The 17,785-nt window shown below is 45.5% G+C and overlaps 1 protein-coding gene across 4 annotated transcripts in view; it reads left to right on the top strand.

Moving 5' to 3' along the window:
* Window positions 1–17,785, top strand: part of PHF21B (PHD finger protein 21B) — a 184,369-nt gene that overhangs the window by 107,198 nt on the left and 59,386 nt on the right. For 2 of the 4 annotated variants that reach the window (XM_083440792.1, XM_083440793.1), the window contains exon 3: window positions 12,488–12,805. The exons of the other annotated variants lie outside the window; for them this stretch is intronic. In XM_083440792.1, coding sequence (XP_083296918.1) covers window positions 12,488–12,805 — 318 coding nt within the window. The remainder of the gene's footprint in view (window positions 1–12,487; window positions 12,806–17,785) is intronic. 4 annotated transcript variants of the gene reach the window in all.

Here is a 17,785-nt window from a genome sequence, read left to right as displayed (position 1 = left end):
GTTGAGCTTCTGTCTCACACGCAGAAGGTCCCAGGTTCAATCCCCAGGTGAGAGAGCCGTACCTGAAACCCTGGAGAGCAACTGCTAGTGTAGTCTGTGCTGAATTAGGTGGGCCAATGGGCTCACTCACTTTAATGCAGCTTCCTATGTTCCTAAGATTTTTTCATCCCTTCGTTAGTCAGTAGAGATGGGTGAATCTGTCAGTTTTGGTTTCTCTGTGTGCTTCATTTTTCCAATCTTCAATTCTCCACATTTCCACTTCAGTTGCATTTTTTAAAGTATGCATAAGAGTTAACCAGTATTTTGTGGCAAATTTCTCCTACGTATACATTTTTTTGTATGCAATTTGATCTAATAAACAGATTCTTGTGAAGTATTTTCACCAATAGCTGGTTTCATGCACGCATTACACCAGTATATGCATTTCTGCACATACTGCTTTACTAGAGAATGTTGTTTGGAAACAACCATCTTCCTTCAAATCTCCAATCGGGCATAAGGAGAGTAGCATTTCTCGGTCTCCCTGCCTTCTCCTTGAGTGCTGGGTGTTTGTTTGCTAAGGAGTGGGTGGGGGAGGGAGTTTGCTTGGATTTGAGCTACTTTTCTCCTTTGCTGAAATAAAATTAATGCACAGCACACAACCTAGATCCCCCTCTGCTGTGCTGATTGGATCCCCATGCCGATTAAATCTTTCACACCGATTAGAGGAAGCTGAAAGCACTCAGCTGGTAATTCAGCATATACATGACTTCTACAAGAACCGACTTTTAGGCTTAAGTCAAACACCCCAGTTTCTGGCAGTTTGGATTAGAAGGCGTCATCTGCATTAAAATCCTTCAGCCCTGTTGCTGTGAAGCCTAATTAACAGAGGCACATAAGGGGAGGGGAAATGAATACATTGCATTGCAAATGTAACCTAAGAAGTATCTTCTGAAAACAAAAATCATCAAGAACGAAAACGACTATTTTAGTTCTTTCTTTAATTAGGATCTCCTCCAGGACCCTTTGGAGCAAAGCTTTTTCTAAGATGCCTTACCCTCACCTTGCCATCATCTAGTCTTGCCAGCTGAAGGCAGAGAGAGAGTGAGAGTGAGAGAGAGAGAGAGTGAGAGTGAGTGAGTTACTCCCACTTTGTTTCGGTAGGGCTTCTGAGTAAACAACATGCATAGGATCAGGTCCAGTAACTTTTACTTCTGTTTTCCACTAGTTCTTGATATCTGCCAAGGTTTCTCTTTTCTCAGTAAACTGGAGGTAAAATATGTATTAATAATCATGCTGTTACCTTCTTTTGGTCCACTCCATATCCTTTGGCATTGCAGCCTATAATGCAATTTAGTGGTAGGAGTGTGGGCTTGGTGGAATTTCTCTCTAACAGTGCAGTCCTAATGTGTTTGAAAAGGCTTAAGTGCCCCTTGCTTTGTAGAACACTGAGCCAAGAGGGTGGCTTCCTCCTTCATCTACGCTACTGCGCTGAAGTGGGCTCTCTGGAACCCTTGTTAAAATTGCACCATCACATTTAACAGAAGGCTCAGTTAATTCTGTGCTCTGATAGTGGCCTATTGTCAGTTTGCAACATGCTTCTCTCCTTACTGTCCCTTCTCCTTATCCCTTGCCACCCTTCCTGCCAAATTATGTGTGTCAGGCTAAGGATGACTTATCCTTAAGGTTCAGTAGAACAAGGTCCATTTTTACCCACTTCAGAGCAAATAAATGCCTTTGCCTCCTGCTTTTTTAATATCAGCATTTAAAAACAAAACATACATTGTTGGGCAAACTTCCACCTCTTTGAAGCAGAATTAGAGGTATGAAAGCACAAGCCGTATTCTGCTCTTTCTTCCCAGCTTCTAGCATCCAGAAGTGCTTCTGAACATGGATAATCCTATTAACTATTTTTGATAACAGCAGCTCATACATACACCATTCATAATTGTCTCTTAAAGTTATTTAAACTAGTGGTCATCACTGTATCTTCTGGCGCTGAGTTCCATAGAGACCAATCTCTGTCTCATACCACAATTAAATACCAAAATGGGCCTATTCTGGAACAGACCAGGATAGTTTCCATTTGAAAGTATACATCTGTTTCTGTTTGTGGGTGTTTTTGAGAGATACACCCATGGAGTGAAAGAAGGAAATATGACTGATTCACGGGCCCTTCCCCATGCTTCCAGTCTTGTGTGAAGAGGAAAGCGCCATGTTGACTACTCCTGTCTGACTACAGAGAAGTGGGGCTTCTAAACCCTATTGGCAAAGAGGCCACTCTTGTCTGGAAAAAATGGAAAAACTTTTTTTTAGATTTATTTTCTCAAAGCCCGAGAAAAACATGTTGGAAGGGGTCCTAAGGATCATTTAGTCCAGTCCCCTGGAATGCAGAAATCTCAACCACACATGGCAGGTATCCACCCAAGTATGCTTAAAAACCTCCAAGGAAGGAGAGTCCACAACCTCTCATGGGATTCTGCTGCACTGTCAAATAGCTCTTACTGTCAGAAAGTTCTTTATGATGTTTAGTTGGAATCTAGTTTAGGTCACAATAAATGGATTATTATACATGTGGCTTAGCACATGGCTATGATTTTATTCCTGCCAACCTAGCAGTTGAAAGCACACCAGTGCAAGTACTGTAGGTAAATAGGCACTGCTGCGTCGGGAAGGTAAATGGTGTTTCCGTGCGCTCTGGTTTCCATCACGGTGTACCGTTGCGCCAGAAGCTTCATGACCCAGAAAGCTGTCTGTGGATGAACGCTGGCTTCCTCAGCCTGAAAGTGAGATGAGCACTGCACCCCAGAATCGCCTTTGACTGGACTTAACCATCCAGGGGTCCTTTAGCTTTTTTTATGATTTTATTGAGAAATTATAGAGGAATCATTGTTAAATTAACAAAGCTAGTTGTCAATGTATACAAAGAAGATTATAAGGAGAAAGGGGAAGGCGACAAATTACTCACGGAAACTTCCATATCAAATCCAAATGTAAATCTAGCTCTTGGTAGCATCCATCTGTCTCAAGAAACATTGGAGTGCACTTCCGGGGGTGAATCCAAAGGAAAGCAGAGCAGTTTGGCACTTGCTTGGTTGCAGGAATTTCCACAGGGAGGCATACAAGGATTTGTGTAGGGCTTACTGCTTAGCCTTTTCTTCTCCTGAAGATATGCTCTAGCCGACACTGTTGTTCTGATCAGAATTTAGGGATTCATCACAGGTTGTAGTTGCAGAAATAGAACGTACTTGAATGTATAATGGTTATGTGGAGTTCCAAATTATACCAGACTGCTTTCATGTGGTCACCAGGTGCATGAAAGTTCTGAGGATGAGGTGTGCACACTCACGTACATGCTGCAATATCATTTCCCCATAAACAGGACCACTGGCCTACAAACAATGAATACATGTTGTGTACATGAATATATGATGACCATGTGGTTTTATATATGGGTAAATATTTGCCTGGCTCATAGAAGAATGAAGCTTGGGGGGAAAGGTCACACTATAAGCTGTCAAAGTCACTATTCATCTAAGTTCCAAATGCTGTAATTTTTTGAAAAGCAGGACTGAGAATACGTTTGTGGTGCATTTCCGTTGAAGGACAAAGATTGTTAAAATGTGTTTACTGTGAGTGGAGGGTAAATTAACAAAGGTCAAGACCCAGCCTGGTTGAAGAAATAACTATTTAGCTCTCTCAAAATGCTGAATTAATTTGAATGCTTCCATTCAAACATGATTGCTATTCATTTGTGAGCCTATCAAACTCTCCGAGTTTCACAGAATATTTTTCTCTAGACTAGAGTGTTATGCTCTGCAGAAATATATAAATGAAAAGGAATGGATGTTGCTGTGAAAAGGAATCGAAGGATTTTTATTTCTATTTTATTGCCTCAAAACCTTAGTGTCAGGGGAATATTGTTCTGGAAGGATTAATAGAACCAAGTGCATGTCCAGAGCATGTTGGAGTTGTAATATGGACAGTGATGGACAGTGAATTCTAAATCTCACTTAAACAGATCACTTCTCTCCACCCCCATCCCTGAGCCACGAAGGGATGTTGACAGCCTCACATCAATTTAAAGTCACCACCACAGGGAAGAAAACGAGTGTCAGAAAATAAAGTATTTACAGTGTGATCACACTCTTATTCAATGATTCCTATATAGACATGTGTGCACCGGTATCTGCATAATATGATTCTGCTCAAATGAAGCTGTTTAGGAAGGATGACGATGTTGGAGTATAAAACAGATGAGGCTGAATCTCTTTCAAAACATGAGATAAACATAAGCTCAAGCATGGGAAGGAAAATGCTGAGGGAAACTTGAGCATCAAAATATAACTAACTCTCCCAAAATGTGGATATAGAACAGTATCGGAGAGCTGTTGGTAAAAACAAGTACTTGCAAATGATAATACAGGTTTGTTAATGTATGTAATAAATGTGATACAGATTCCTTAGTTGCTGTACCACAGTCTAGGACTCAGAGGACCCAACTAACAAGGCAATCCTAACAATATAATCTCAGAAATCCTACTGAACTCAATGGGGCTTACTCTTCAGTAAGTGGAGTTAGGCCAATTTAAATAAATGGTTTTAAGTTACTTCAGGCCATTGATATAAAATTATCTACTCTGAGTATGACTGACATTGGACAGTACCCAAAGTCTTTTACAAATAAATTCTTTTCTTGTTGTTAAGAAGTCTAGTATCTCTTTTTGTTATATTTTTTCAGCCACAAAAAGCAGTGCTATAGATTACAACTGGGACGCGGGTGGCGCTGTGGGTAAAACCTCAGTGCCTAAGGCTTGCCGATCGCATGGTCGGCGGTTCGAATCCCCACGGCGGGGTGAGCTCCCATCTTTCGGTCCCAGCTCCTGCCCACCTAGCAGTTCGAAATCACCCTTAAGTGCAAGCAGATAAATAGGGACCGCTTACTAGCGGGAAGGTAAACGCCGTTCCGTGTGCGGCTCTGGCTCGCCAGAGCAGCTTTGTCATGCTGGCCACGTGACCCGGAAGTGTCTCCGGACAGCGCTGGCCCCCGGCCTCTTAAGTGAGATGGGCGCACAACCCTAGAGTCGGACACGACTGGCCCGTACGGGCAGGGGTACCTTTACCTTTACCTTTATAGATTACAACTATGTTGACCTGCAGGGACTGGCCTGGTTTAGACATATTTTTCTTAGTTTATTAAGCCATGGGATGTATGATCTTTGCATTGCCCCATACTTCCGCTCTTATCAGCACGCTGTAAGGCACTTCCTGCATAATTAACCGTTGTTTCCCATCACATGTGAACCAGAAAACAATGGATAGCGGGTTCAGAACAAACCAGCATCTTACATCAGCTTCAAACCATGGTTTATTAGGCCAAAATAATTAAATATGTCTCTATACCTCAACATGTGAAATTTGTATTCTCCATTTATGCAAAATACAGCTTATATACCCAGAGAGCTATGCAGACCCCTGTGTGCAATCAAACTGTGGAGGTCAGAGTGGAGACCAACAGGCGCAATTTCCCTTTGTCTCTTTGCAAAACTCTTCTGAGTTTATTGGATAATTTTTTTAGCCTTTTTTGAGATGCCACCTAAATGCAAGGCATCGTCACCTTCCTCAGGTACTGACAAACCCAAGAAGCAATGAGTGGTGCCCACACAGGAGGAGAAACTGGAAGTGTTGGATTGTTTACAAGAAGGCGTGATCATGTGTGCTGTGGCATGCAAGTATGGCAGGAATGAGTCCAGCAACCATGCCATCAAGATACCCGAGAAATAAATCCAGGCAGCAGTGGTAGCGAGTGCACCTACAACTGCCAAGGTCACCAGCTACGTGTGGAACAAAGTTCTGGTGAAGACAGAGAAGGTCTGACGCTGTGGCTAGAGGACATGAACTGCCAGCATGTCCCCACTGATGGCAACACCTTGCGCAAGAAGGTTCTCCATCTGTATGTGCACTTCAAGTCTGCTACTGAAGAGGGGGAGTGGGCCGTGAAGGAGTTCTAAGCCAGCTCTGGTTGGTTGAACTGCTGCAATGATTGCTTCAACCTAAGAAGCTCCACATCACTGGCGAAGCTGCACCTGCAGACACAGAGGCTGCGGAAGCAGACCCCAGGGAGCTGCAGAAGCTGCTGCAAGAGGGCTATTTTCCAGAGTGGGTCTTCAACGAAGACGGAATGGGCCTGTTCTGGAATAAGATGACTGAGGCACTTACATTGCGAAAGCAGAGAAGGCAGCCCCTGGATTTAAAGTTGCGAAGGATCAGGTGACTGTGCTGCTCTGTGGCAATGCGGTTGGGCACCTGATCAAGCCAGGCATGCTGTACAGGCCCATAATCCACTGAGCCCTCAAAGGCAAGAACAAGAACCTGCTGCCTGTCTACAGGCAGTCCAGCAAGAAGTCCTGGGTGATTGCTGAAAGCTTTCTGGGCTGGGTCCACAACACTTCAGCTGGGAGGTGAAATGTTACCTGCTGGAGAAGAGGCTGGAGTTCAAAGTGCTCCTGGTGCTGGTGGATAATGCTCCTAATCACCCACAGGGACTGTAATTTCCACACAAAGATGTCACAGTTGCTCCCCTCCCCATACGTCTTCACTCATCCAGCAAGGGCAGCGCTGTGGTCTAAACCACCAAGCCTCTTGGGCTTGCTGATCGGAAGGTCGGCAGTATGAATCTGCATGACGGGGTGAGCTCCCGTTGCTCGGTCCCTGCTCCTGCCAACCTAGCAGTTTGAAAGCACACCAGTGCAAGTAGATACATAGGTGCCGCTGCAGCAGGAAGGTAAACAGTGTTTCCATGTGCTCTGGCTTCCGTCACGGTGTCCTGTTGTGCCAGAAGTTGTTTCGTCGTGCTGGCCACATGACCTATCTGTGGACAAATGCCGGCTCCCATGGCCTGAAAGCAAGATGAGCGCTATACCCCATAGTTGCCTTTTACTGGACTGGACTTAACCATCCAGGGGTCCTTTACCCCCCTTTTTTAAACTCATCCAGCCTTTGGATCAAGGGGCAATGAACTGCTTCAAGGCTCATTACACCAGACTCACCTTTGCCATGCAGATCAATGCCATGGATGCTAAGCCACATCTCAACCTTCTGGCATTCTGGAACCATGCTGGCCTGATTGCAGGCTGGAATGGGCCCTGCTTCCTTCAGAACAGTAGATATCCTTATGTACTTTGGTCATCAGAACCTCATTTGCGTAAACAGGGTATACCGTTCAGTGTGGACAGTAGGTAAGGTTGACAATTGAGTAAGAGGCTATGTATTGTGCTTCCTCACTCCAAACGGATTTTCTATAAATGTACTACAAATTTTCATTTTCTTAATTTCACCATCTTGAGGCAGTATTCATGGAACCAGCCTTCTTTGATCCAATCTCACGACTTCAAAAAAGCCAGTCCATTGTTTAATAGCTGTGCAATATGGATATTTAACAAGCTGGGTCCTGATTATTCCCTGCTGAGGCTTCTTTTTAGCTTGTTTTTCTTCTTCAAGTTGCCAAACCACCATTACTACTAGCAGAGACCTCTGAGATAGAGTGCCTTTTGCTTTTTGAAAGTATGTAAGCAGTAGCAAAGCTATTCGGCTGGAGAGGCATATATTGGCTCTGCTTTGTATAGTTTTAGATTTATGAACAGGACTCAGCCATGTAGAATACTGGAAATCACAAACAAGCAGCTGCTTTTCCAGCACATTGAAGTGTGTTTGCATGTGACTGGCATACATATTTCAAACTCCAGTTTGCCTGTGGCATCCTGCCGTGAAAATGAAAGTTGTGTTGCCACTGAAAGGCGCTGCTTCAAAAATGGGTGTATTGTGAGGACTGTTATGCAGTATATGAGAAGCAGGGAGCTGCTTCCCAGCATTTATAGAATGTTTTTGATTGGCTCTTCTTTTATGACATTATGTTTTCAACTACAATGCCCAAAGCAAGCTTAAGAGATCCTTATTACTCATTGTTCCAAGAAGAGTCAGAGAACGTGTTCTGCTGACTGATTCCCAAAATGGAGATTTTCTCGCTTTTAAAAGGAGGATATTCTTTTTAATTAAATTTGGCAGAAATATAACATGGCAGATGTAGCTTTTGTTTGAGGATTTTTTCCACCTCTCATATCATAATCTTTGTTGTTTCTGCCAACACCCCTTTATCAGGCTCTCCATAGGGTATGAAGTCAAAAAGAAAGAAGTTCATTAAAGAGGAAAACCAAACTGTTTCTCCTGGCAGGAGAATCTAATTAAGAAAGATGTTCTGCTATGTTTGATCAATGCATTTTTTCATGGAACCTTTCAAGTCAGCCACTGTGGTGGCCTCAGGACTCTCATATGCCAGTAGGTTTGCCAGCAGTCAGGGTTGGACCCAAAGTTTCAGGATTTCAGTCTTTTTAAAAAGGTTTCCCAGTGGTATCGCCAGGAGCACATCTAGGTCCACAGATTGCGGGCCCCCCTGATCTCCCCCACAAAAATATCCCTTGCCCCCCATGCCCATCACGAGTCACCGCGCACCTGCTTTCCTTTCTCTTAAAGTTACTTGACAGGGAGGTCTCCGCTAGTAGAAAATGTATACAAAACCCCCACCACAACAGATTAAAAAGAATAGCAAAAACACCAGTTGGCGCTCATGCAACGCCCTGTGTGGAAGCATCAAACAGTAGCAGCAATCTATGGTCGGACATTATGAGCCATGGTTGGCATTGTTTGTTTTGCGCCTAGAACACTGTTCAGGAGTGTTATGGAGGTTTCGCCATGAAACCTTCCTGTTGGTGCTGCTGACATTGCCACTGCCACCAGGAAGGTCTGAATGGAAAAGCGAAGGAGGTGACTGTGTAGACATGGTGGGGTGGAATAGCCTGTTGTATGCCTGGGCCAAGTCCAGCATTGCGAGATGGGTTTGGGTTCCACTTATAATGTACTCAGCTCAGGGGTCCATAATTGGAAAGGACACGTCTGAATCACCCCCGTTTTGAACTTCAGCCACCAATACTAGTTTCTTTTTGTTTGTTAATTGGTTTTTATGTTGGAGACTACTAAAAATGCAGATGCTCTTCCTACAGTCATTCAGCTCAAGAACTCTGCCGCTTTTTCATAAATTTCCATAATGACCTAAAATCTAGTGTTAAAAGTAAGTGCCTCATAAGTTTGTTTATTTATCTGTTTAGGCTATAGAACTGATTCCTTGCATGCATATCGTTAGAAAAACTCTTGTCTCCTTTGACTTTTCTTTGGCTTTATGTAGAATAAACATCGTAAACCATGATGTTAAGTAGAGCACACCATCTACACATTTTTGTTTCTTGGTTTCATGGATTTGTGGATCAAGTTGTGCAATAAGCATTTGGGTCTAGTTCTCAATGGGCTATATTAGTTCAGACTACATGTGTGTGCTCACACGATGGAATGCTCACCCACACAAATACAATTGCCGGCAGGTAAAAAGCTCATCAACGAGAAGGTCTCCAGCTTACCTTCTCTCTGGCATGCTGTTTTTAAAATCTTCAAAAGCAGTCGCAGCTTTCCACTGTGTGAATCCCCACCTCCAGTCTGAAATGGTGTGCAGCCCAGACACAGGTTGATGCCCATTTATGTTGAACGACATAAATGCTTGAGTTAAGTCTTTATGAATAAAGGTCCCAGATACAGATTAATTGTGACTTTTTCTAAGCACCTTTATTCCGGCTAAACAGTCTTTGAGTCTCTGCTCCTTTCTCTTCGTATGTTCTCCAACATTTCAGAGATATAAACAGGGACATTTTTGCATACCAGTTGCATCACCCCTGCTCTCTCATTAAAAATTGCTGTCTGAATGCTGACCTCTCCACTCCACTCCGTACGCATTTCACATTGTACATTGTGTTTTTTCATTTGTAATTAAAATGTCTACCCCGCACAAGTTTATGAGGGAAGGTGAGTTAAACTGAGTGTTTAGAATGCTTAATTCCAACATGGATCTGACAGTACACTAGAGAATTGTTTCATCTCAAACATATACAGCAGCATTTGCTGAATCCATAGGCTGTGCCCTGACTAAAATGGTTCCTGCAGAATTTGATTTGCTCATCATATCCACAGCATTTAAACACATCATGCATTTTTAAAGGTTCCTCATTAGCAGATCTTATTTGTAAGTCAGTTACAGTACATGATTTGGGATCAGTTATAAACAGCTCTAATGTTACTTTCGTGAGTCACTGTTCAAGAGCTTTTCTACCCTGAAAGGCAGCATAAAAATAAATCTTCCCCCCGTTTTTTTTTACTAAATATATTGAAAGAAATAAAGGAATAGAACTATCACTCTAAAACTGAAATGTGATGGCAGCAGCATCAACATGTAGTGTCTTGTCTACCTAACATGGTCGTTATGAGGATAATATGGGGATGGATACCATGCATAGAATCATAGAATCCTAGAGTTGGAAGAGACCACAAGGGCCATCGAGTCCAACCCCCTGCCAAGCAGGAAACACCATCAGAGCACTCCTGACATATGGTTGTCAAGCCTCTGCTTAAAGACCTCCAAAGAAGGAGACTCCACCACACTCCTTGGCAGCAAATTCCACTGTCGAACAGCTCTTACTGTCATTAAGTTCTTCCTCATGTTTAGGTGGAATCTTCTTTCTTGTAGTTTGGATCCATTGCTCCGTGTCCGCTTCTCTGGAGCAGCAGAAAACAACCTTTCTCCCTCCTCTATGTGACATCCTTTTATATATTTGAACATGGCTATCATATCACCCCTTAACCTATAAGGGGTGCATATCTCCCCCCCACCTACTTTGGGAGAGTACGATAGGAAGCGTATGAAATATTATCAACACAAGAAGTCTCTAAGCATCAGAGTAACAATATTTGTCTACTTATAAATGTGCAACTTACATAATTTCAGATTTCTGTACCCCCCCCCCTGAATGTACAGTACAGTGGACACTTGGGCTGCAAACGTGATCTGTGCAGGAGGCACACTTGCAACCCGCAGCGTTCGCAACCTGCAGCGCCACGTCTGCGCATGCGTGGGTTGTGATTCGGCGCTTCTGTGCATGCGCACAGCGCGATCGGCAAAACCCAGAAGTAACCCGTTCTGGTACTTTTGGGTTTTGGTGTGTCCTTAACCCAAAAAAACCCGACAACTTGAAGCGTCTGTAATCCGAGGTATGACTGTACACTGGGATTTTTTAAAGGGAAAATATTCAAACATTTTTATTTATTTTTTTGCAAAACAAAATTCTTATAGCTGCTATACTTTTACAGTACAAAAATATTTAACTTTTTACTGTTCAGTTTTGTGTGCTAAACTGTAATAAGCATGTTTAAAGGGATTGTAAAACTGGAACTTCTACAGGTGGAAGAAAGCAAGCCCACTAGTCAGAGTTGCACTAGATGACAAAATTAAGAAAACACAGACAAAGGGTCACAGACATTTTGGGAAGGAGGTGTGAAGGATCTACATAGGGAACAAGGGGCAGGGGAGGAATAAAATACCTATTGCCCCCGCGGATCCTGCTGCCTGAGGCCCTGGGCTCAAGGCTGTGGTCAAAAGAAGTCTAAAGGGAAGGGACCGAAGACCTGCAAGAGAGAATTCAAAAAGATCGCATGCTCCAAGCAGCAGAACTCTTTGCCAAAGAACTGGGGCGGGTAGAGGATACATGCGCTTTTTAACTTCTAAAAGCCCGTTATCCTGGAGCGCACAAATCTTTAGGCTGCAGGGCTCTATCCCATGCACACTTATTTGGGAGTAAGCCCCACAAAACCTAGTACGACTAAGAGGTCAATGTGAAAAGGCAGTCCTTGCGGGGCGCGCTATCCCGGGGAAGTTCTCTCGCGCAAGTCTCCTTCCAATGAGCAGGAGCTGCACCGGCTCCCGCGGATTTCCAAGGGGCATGCGCAGAGCTTCCCGGTCGGCCGAGCCGCGGCTTTTGTTTGGCTGGCTTCCTCGGGGCGCTTCGGCCGGGCTCCCCCCGCTGGGGCTGCTGCTCGACGGGCTCCTTTTCCTCGAGTCCCGGCGGTCGCCCAATGTGTGCTGCTCAGGGGAGGAAGGCAGGGTCGGGATCGATAAACAATTAAGGCACTGCCGATCCGAGTCAAGTGATCCCAAGATGCTCCCTCGCTTCAGAATGTGTGTGCCGGGGAGAGAGAGAGAGAGAGACTGATTCCCTGAATTAAGCCCCGACGGGGCTGGCGAGCGCCCTCCGCTCCCCGACAGACGGCGGGCCGCCCCAAATGGGTCGCGCTGCCCCGCTCTGCTCTGCGGAAAAGGCAAGGCGGAGTTGGCCGCCCGAAAAGGAAGCCCGCAGCCCCGACGGGGAGGAGACAGCCGCCTGCCCGACAAGCAGGCGGGCTCTGGCAGCAGAAGCCCCCGCGGAGCCGAAGCTCGGGCTGCTCGGCAGGAGGGCGGCGTGGTTCCCGGGCGGGCGGGCGGCTTCCCTTCGCTGTGCGCGCCCGGGGCTGGGCGGGGAGAGCCGCTTTCCGAGACGCGAAGCCTGAGCGCGTGTCGCCTTCTTTTTCTCCCTTGCAGAAGCTGGCCGTGCGGAGCTGCTCGGCCGCGGTGCTGGTGGGCAGCAGCGCAGCAGCAGCAGGGAACGGCGGCGCCGGCGGCAGCAGCAGCACCAAACAGCCGGCGGGGCCGGCGCTCCTCCAAGCGCCCGCCGGCGGAGGAGGAGGCGGCGGCGGCCCCAGCTCCGGCCCTCCGAGCGTGGCGCTCTCCGTGCTGCCGTCCAAGGGTCCCGTGGCCATGGTGACCGCGCACCTGAACGGCGGCCTGGGCTGCGGCGCCCAGCAGAGCGCGCCCATCAACCTGCAGACCAAAGGGGGCTGCGGCGCCCGCCAGAGCCAGGTGAGCGGGGCGGCGGGAGGGGGCGGCGGGAGGGGGGCGCTGGGCAGGGGAGTCCGAAAAGCTCCAGATAAACGCACACCGGTGTCTACTTCGGAAACCCACCTTGCTCCATAGTCCTGGAACTGTGAAACTTTGCTCACGGGCTGGAAGATCGTTGCCATCAGTCGCTAATCGATTTATGATGATTCAAGCAATAAAAATAACTCAGGTGTGGAAGTAAGGAGGTAGAGATGCTGGAGTAATGCCGCTCAGGTCCGCATTTGAGTACTGAGGGTTGTTGAAAAGGCTCCGGCACTCTGGGTCTCTGGGCATACTCTCAATATGGCCATGCAGTCTAGTGAATCGCTGGCCAGTCCGACCCAGTTTGGTCAAACTCTGAGTCTTCAGCTTTCCAGAGTCTTGGGCAAGACACCCTTTCAATCCAGCTGCCTGAGATCTAACCGAACTGGAGACCCCCGAGGCTGCAGCTTTGTATGCAAAGTATGTGAGGTCTTGCTTCTTCCCAGCTGCAAAATGAAGCCCAACCTTTCCTTTGGTGAAGTGAAGCTGCGCCTCTTTGGTGGTGGATGTGTGTTTCACTGGATGCAAGATTCAGTGACAGCGAGCACATGCAGAGTGCCTTTTGTCTCAGACGTTACAGACACGGGGCTATGTCAAGGGTGAAGAGAATAGAGGAGGAAGAGGCTGGAGCAATGAGGGAGCAGGAAGATTATGGTAAGAAGGAACCTTCAGGAGGACAGTGATGGCAATGGGGTTTGGATGCTCTAAAGATCAGCAAGGAACAAAAGGTGGGGGCTACACATAGGGGGGATGTCTGGAAACAGGAGAGCCTGCTTACAGAATGAAGTAATGGGTAGTTAGTGACGACATGGGTTTTCCAGAAAATTGTCCTATGGATAATTTGTATTGAAACATTTTCTGATGCCCTGGAGAGTGATCTAGTTTAGCATGTTTATTTAACTTGCAGTTTAGTAAAGAAAGATGTGAAACTACCAGGCTTGCCAAGCATTTATTTGCACTGGCACCAATTCATTCCTACTAATGAACTTAATAAATTGACACTCCCCCCACCCCAATGTATTGATTATAGAGACCTTTCTAATAATGCTGTTGATTATTCAGAGTTGGGGCTTCTGCTGATTTTATTCATTTTGCTATGTTGTTTTTAATATTTGCTTTTTTATAGAGAAGCAATTGATACAGAGGGGAGAATAATGTTCAGTGTAATTAGTGCTGTGTGTAGTGCTGCTTTTGAATAGTCGCAGACAACCAGAGGAATGTGATACTGGGTGCAAAGGCCAGATTCCTGAGAATCTAGCCTTTTTTGTAACCAAAACAACAACAAAAGTTTCTCGTTCGTTGTGTGCAAGCTTCAAAGTGCACCAGCAAAGCCTGGCAAAATCTCACAAAGTGGTTGAATAAGATTTCCGGTGGTGGTGGTGTGGTCTTCTGTGCCTTGCATACTTTCTATATCTCCTCATAACTTGGATAGGCAGTATAAATTACGCAGAATTAAACATGCAAGTAGGGACGCGGGTGGCGCTGTGGGTAAAACCTCAGTGCCTAGGACTTGCTGATCGTAAGGTCGCCGGTTCAAATCCCCACGGTGGGGTGAGCTCCCGTCGTTCTGTCCCAGCTCCTGCCAACCTAGCAGTTTGAAAGCACTTTTAAGTGCAAGTAGATAAATAGGGACCGCTTTATAGTGGGAAGGTAAACGGCGTTTCCGTGTGCTGCGCTGGTGCTGGCTCGCCAGATGCAGCTTCGTCACGCTGGCCACGTGACCCGGAAGTGTCTGCGGACAGCGCTGGCTCCCGGCCTCTTGAGCGAGATGAGTGCGCAACCCTAGAGTCTGTCAAGACTGGCCCTGTCGGGCAGGGGTACCTTTACCTTAAACATGCAAGTAATTCATATGCATAATGTATACAGTTAAGAGAATTCAGATAATCTTGGCACAGAATTTGGTGGTTCTTTTGGTTCAAGTTGTGTTTTAAAGCACAGAGTACATGCCAACCAGGTTGGAATAAACTTCTGTCTTCTTGACAATTTCTTTCTTTTGTTCCTGTCTGTTCATAAGACTGAAAAAAAGAATATAGTTCAGATCATGTTCTGCAAGGCTCCCAGAACCATTTGGGAAAATAACTTTAGAAATATGAAAATCCATTTTGACACCTGGCTAGCTATAGATGTTTTGCAGTACACATGTTTACATCAGTCGAGCATCAGTGGGCTCTTTTTAAACAAGCCATGCAAGCCAATACTTTTGGCTAGGCATTTGCCTAAAGCCTGCTTTCTAGATTCCTTATTCTGGAAAGTCTTGTTGCAGCATAGTGAAATGACAGTTGTATTATCTCAGACGGGGAATAGTTAACCCAAAAACCTGTGAAATATGCATTGCTATAAGTATAAAAGGTAAAGGACTCCTGACAGTTAAGTTCAGTCGCGAACGACTCTGGCCAAGGGAGCGACGTTTGTCTGCAGACAGTTTTTCCAGGTCATGTATAAGCTTAGATGACCAAAATGCAGCACAAAGTGTCTTAATTTGTATCATCACCATCAGTTCTTATTTGTTTGTATCATCTCAGTCAGAAGAGGCTTGCAGGTTTTAGAGCAGACATAGGCAAACTCCGGCCCTCCAGATATTTGGGACTACACTTCCCATCATCCCTGACCTTGTCCTGTTAGCTAGAGATGATGGGAATTGTAGTCCCAAACATCTGGAGGGCTGAAGTTTGCCTATGCCTGTTTTAGGGTGACTTCAGTGACAAGCTGGCCAAAAGCAAAAACAAACAAACAAACAAACATAAAACCTGAGACAAGATGGGGGGTTGACTCCTCAGTTCAAGAAGTGGTCAGATCGCTTATTTAGGATGGCACCACCCTCCATCCTAAATGAGCAAGTGCATAGTTTGGGGTGCTCCTGGATCCAACAATGTTCTTGTAGGTGCAAGTGACCATCATGGCAAGGAGACCTTTTGCCAACTTCAGTTTGTGTACCAGTTAGGGCTGTTCCTGGGAAAAGAGAGCCTGGCCAGTGATTCTCGCACTGGTAACCCAAAGTTTGGACACTGCAGCCGGAGCAGAGTGTGGTGACATTACTATTGTCAAAGAACAGCACTGCCTGGCTGTGTGCTTAAGCCAGGATCAGTGTGCTCCTTTTGACTGTCAGGGCTTGGTTGGATGCAGAGGACTAGTGGGAGGAACCAGCCGGGGAACCTCTAAGGGCAGAAGGCTCAGAGCCAGGGGGTTGGTGGTGGGACAGTGAGGTCAGAAGGAGAAGGTGTTGGAAACTGGAGAGGTAACAGGGTTTAGTGAGCAGGGAGACTCTGTGTCAGAGAGAAGTCCAGGATCAGAATCATACGCTGAAGTAGGAAAGGAGGGAGGCCAAGAGGCAGAGTCCGGCTGGTGAGAGGCATGGGTGTCTCCTCAGGGAAATACTTTTTAAATTTTCGCTACAGCTTTTAAAATGTCTGACTCTGTTTTATGGTGCTTCTTGAGACCGCTTTGTTGTTCTGCTGTTTTAATTTTAAACTGCAGTTTTATGATATTGTTTTACTCTTTTAATTGCTTTTTATTTGATTCAAAAGCCACCCTGAGGTTTTAGTTGTTTTTTAACTGAGCTAGAAATTCAGTACATAAATAAATATGCTTGTGGCATTGAATAAGTAATGAAAAAGAAGAAGAATGGTTTTATTTGCATTGTGGCATTCTCAGGGCTGCAGCCACACCCACGGAGTTTGCAGGGCTGATTTACACCATGCCATTCATTATCAGTCCTTGAAATTTCAGATTTGCCTAAAGGAGGGTTTTTTGGTTGTTGTTTTTTGTGCGTGTGTGGAAGCAGCACAACCCTGATATTGCCTTAAGCCACAGCATGGAAATGTTGGCAGCTCAGCTGTTCTATCAAGTTATTTAGATTTTCTTTTTGATGAATAAATAGAGTTTGAAGTACATATGCAAGCTACACTCCATAATATCATTCTAGAAATGTTGCAGTAAGAACCGCTTCTCTGAGCAAAGGATGCTGGTGCAAGCCCAGTAGGCAAAATATATAGTGTGCCCATGGAATGGTGAGATAAGCATCCTTCATCCCAAGAGCCACATCCCATCATGGAGAACCTGGGTTGGCAGGGGGGGGGGGGGCGTGCCGATGGTCAGCAGGGTCAGAGGCAAAAGCTGATGGGGCAACGAATGTGACTCTTACATTAGGTACAGTAGGATACCTTTTGGCCAATGTAAAAGCCAGGTAGTTCTGCACACACAGCTCTCCATTCAGGCAAGCAAGAGGACACATTCTAGCCTGGCAAAAGCTCTCAAGGAGGACATGGAGAAGGGCTAACGGGGGCTGTGGCCCCAGGGAGGTGCATGACTTAGGGGGTGAACTTCCTCACTCCTGGTGGGTAGTTTAGATTTCTATAGAATTATTTGTTTTGTTTCATTTCTATCCCACCCTTCCTCCCTGAAGAGTGCCTAGGGTGGCTAATACCATCATAAAGAACATATCCAAAACCAATAAAGTAGCAGTATAAAATTCTAAAGGGCTTGAATCTTACAATCTCTTTCCAAAGGCCTTGACCAGGGGTAGGCAACCTAAGGCCCGGGGTCTGGATGCGGCCCAATTGCCTTCTCAATCGGGCCCGCGGACAGTCCTGGAATCAGCGTGTTTTTTACATGAGTAAAATGTGTCCTTTTATTTGAAATGCGTCTCTGGGTTATTTGTGGGGCATAGGAATTCGTTCATTTACCCCCCAAAAAATATAGTCCTGCCCCCCACAAGGTCTGAGGGACAGTGGACTGGCCCATGGCTGAAAAAGGTTGCTGACCCCTGGCCTAGACATTGTTAGTCTCAGACCAAATACAATGCACAGTACTTGTATTGAACCCCCATTTGGTGGGGTAATACCCCAAATCCTACACTTATTTTTAGCAACTTATTTGGGGCAGCTGTATAAATTAGTAGGTAAATAAATATAGGGAAAGCAA

Source organism: Podarcis tiliguerta (assembly GCF_965153285.1).
Source record: "Podarcis tiliguerta genome assembly, chromosome: 5".
Lineage (NCBI taxonomy): Eukaryota > Metazoa > Chordata > Lepidosauria > Squamata > Lacertidae > Podarcis > Podarcis tiliguerta.
This window is presented reverse-complemented; position numbering and strand designations above follow the sequence as displayed.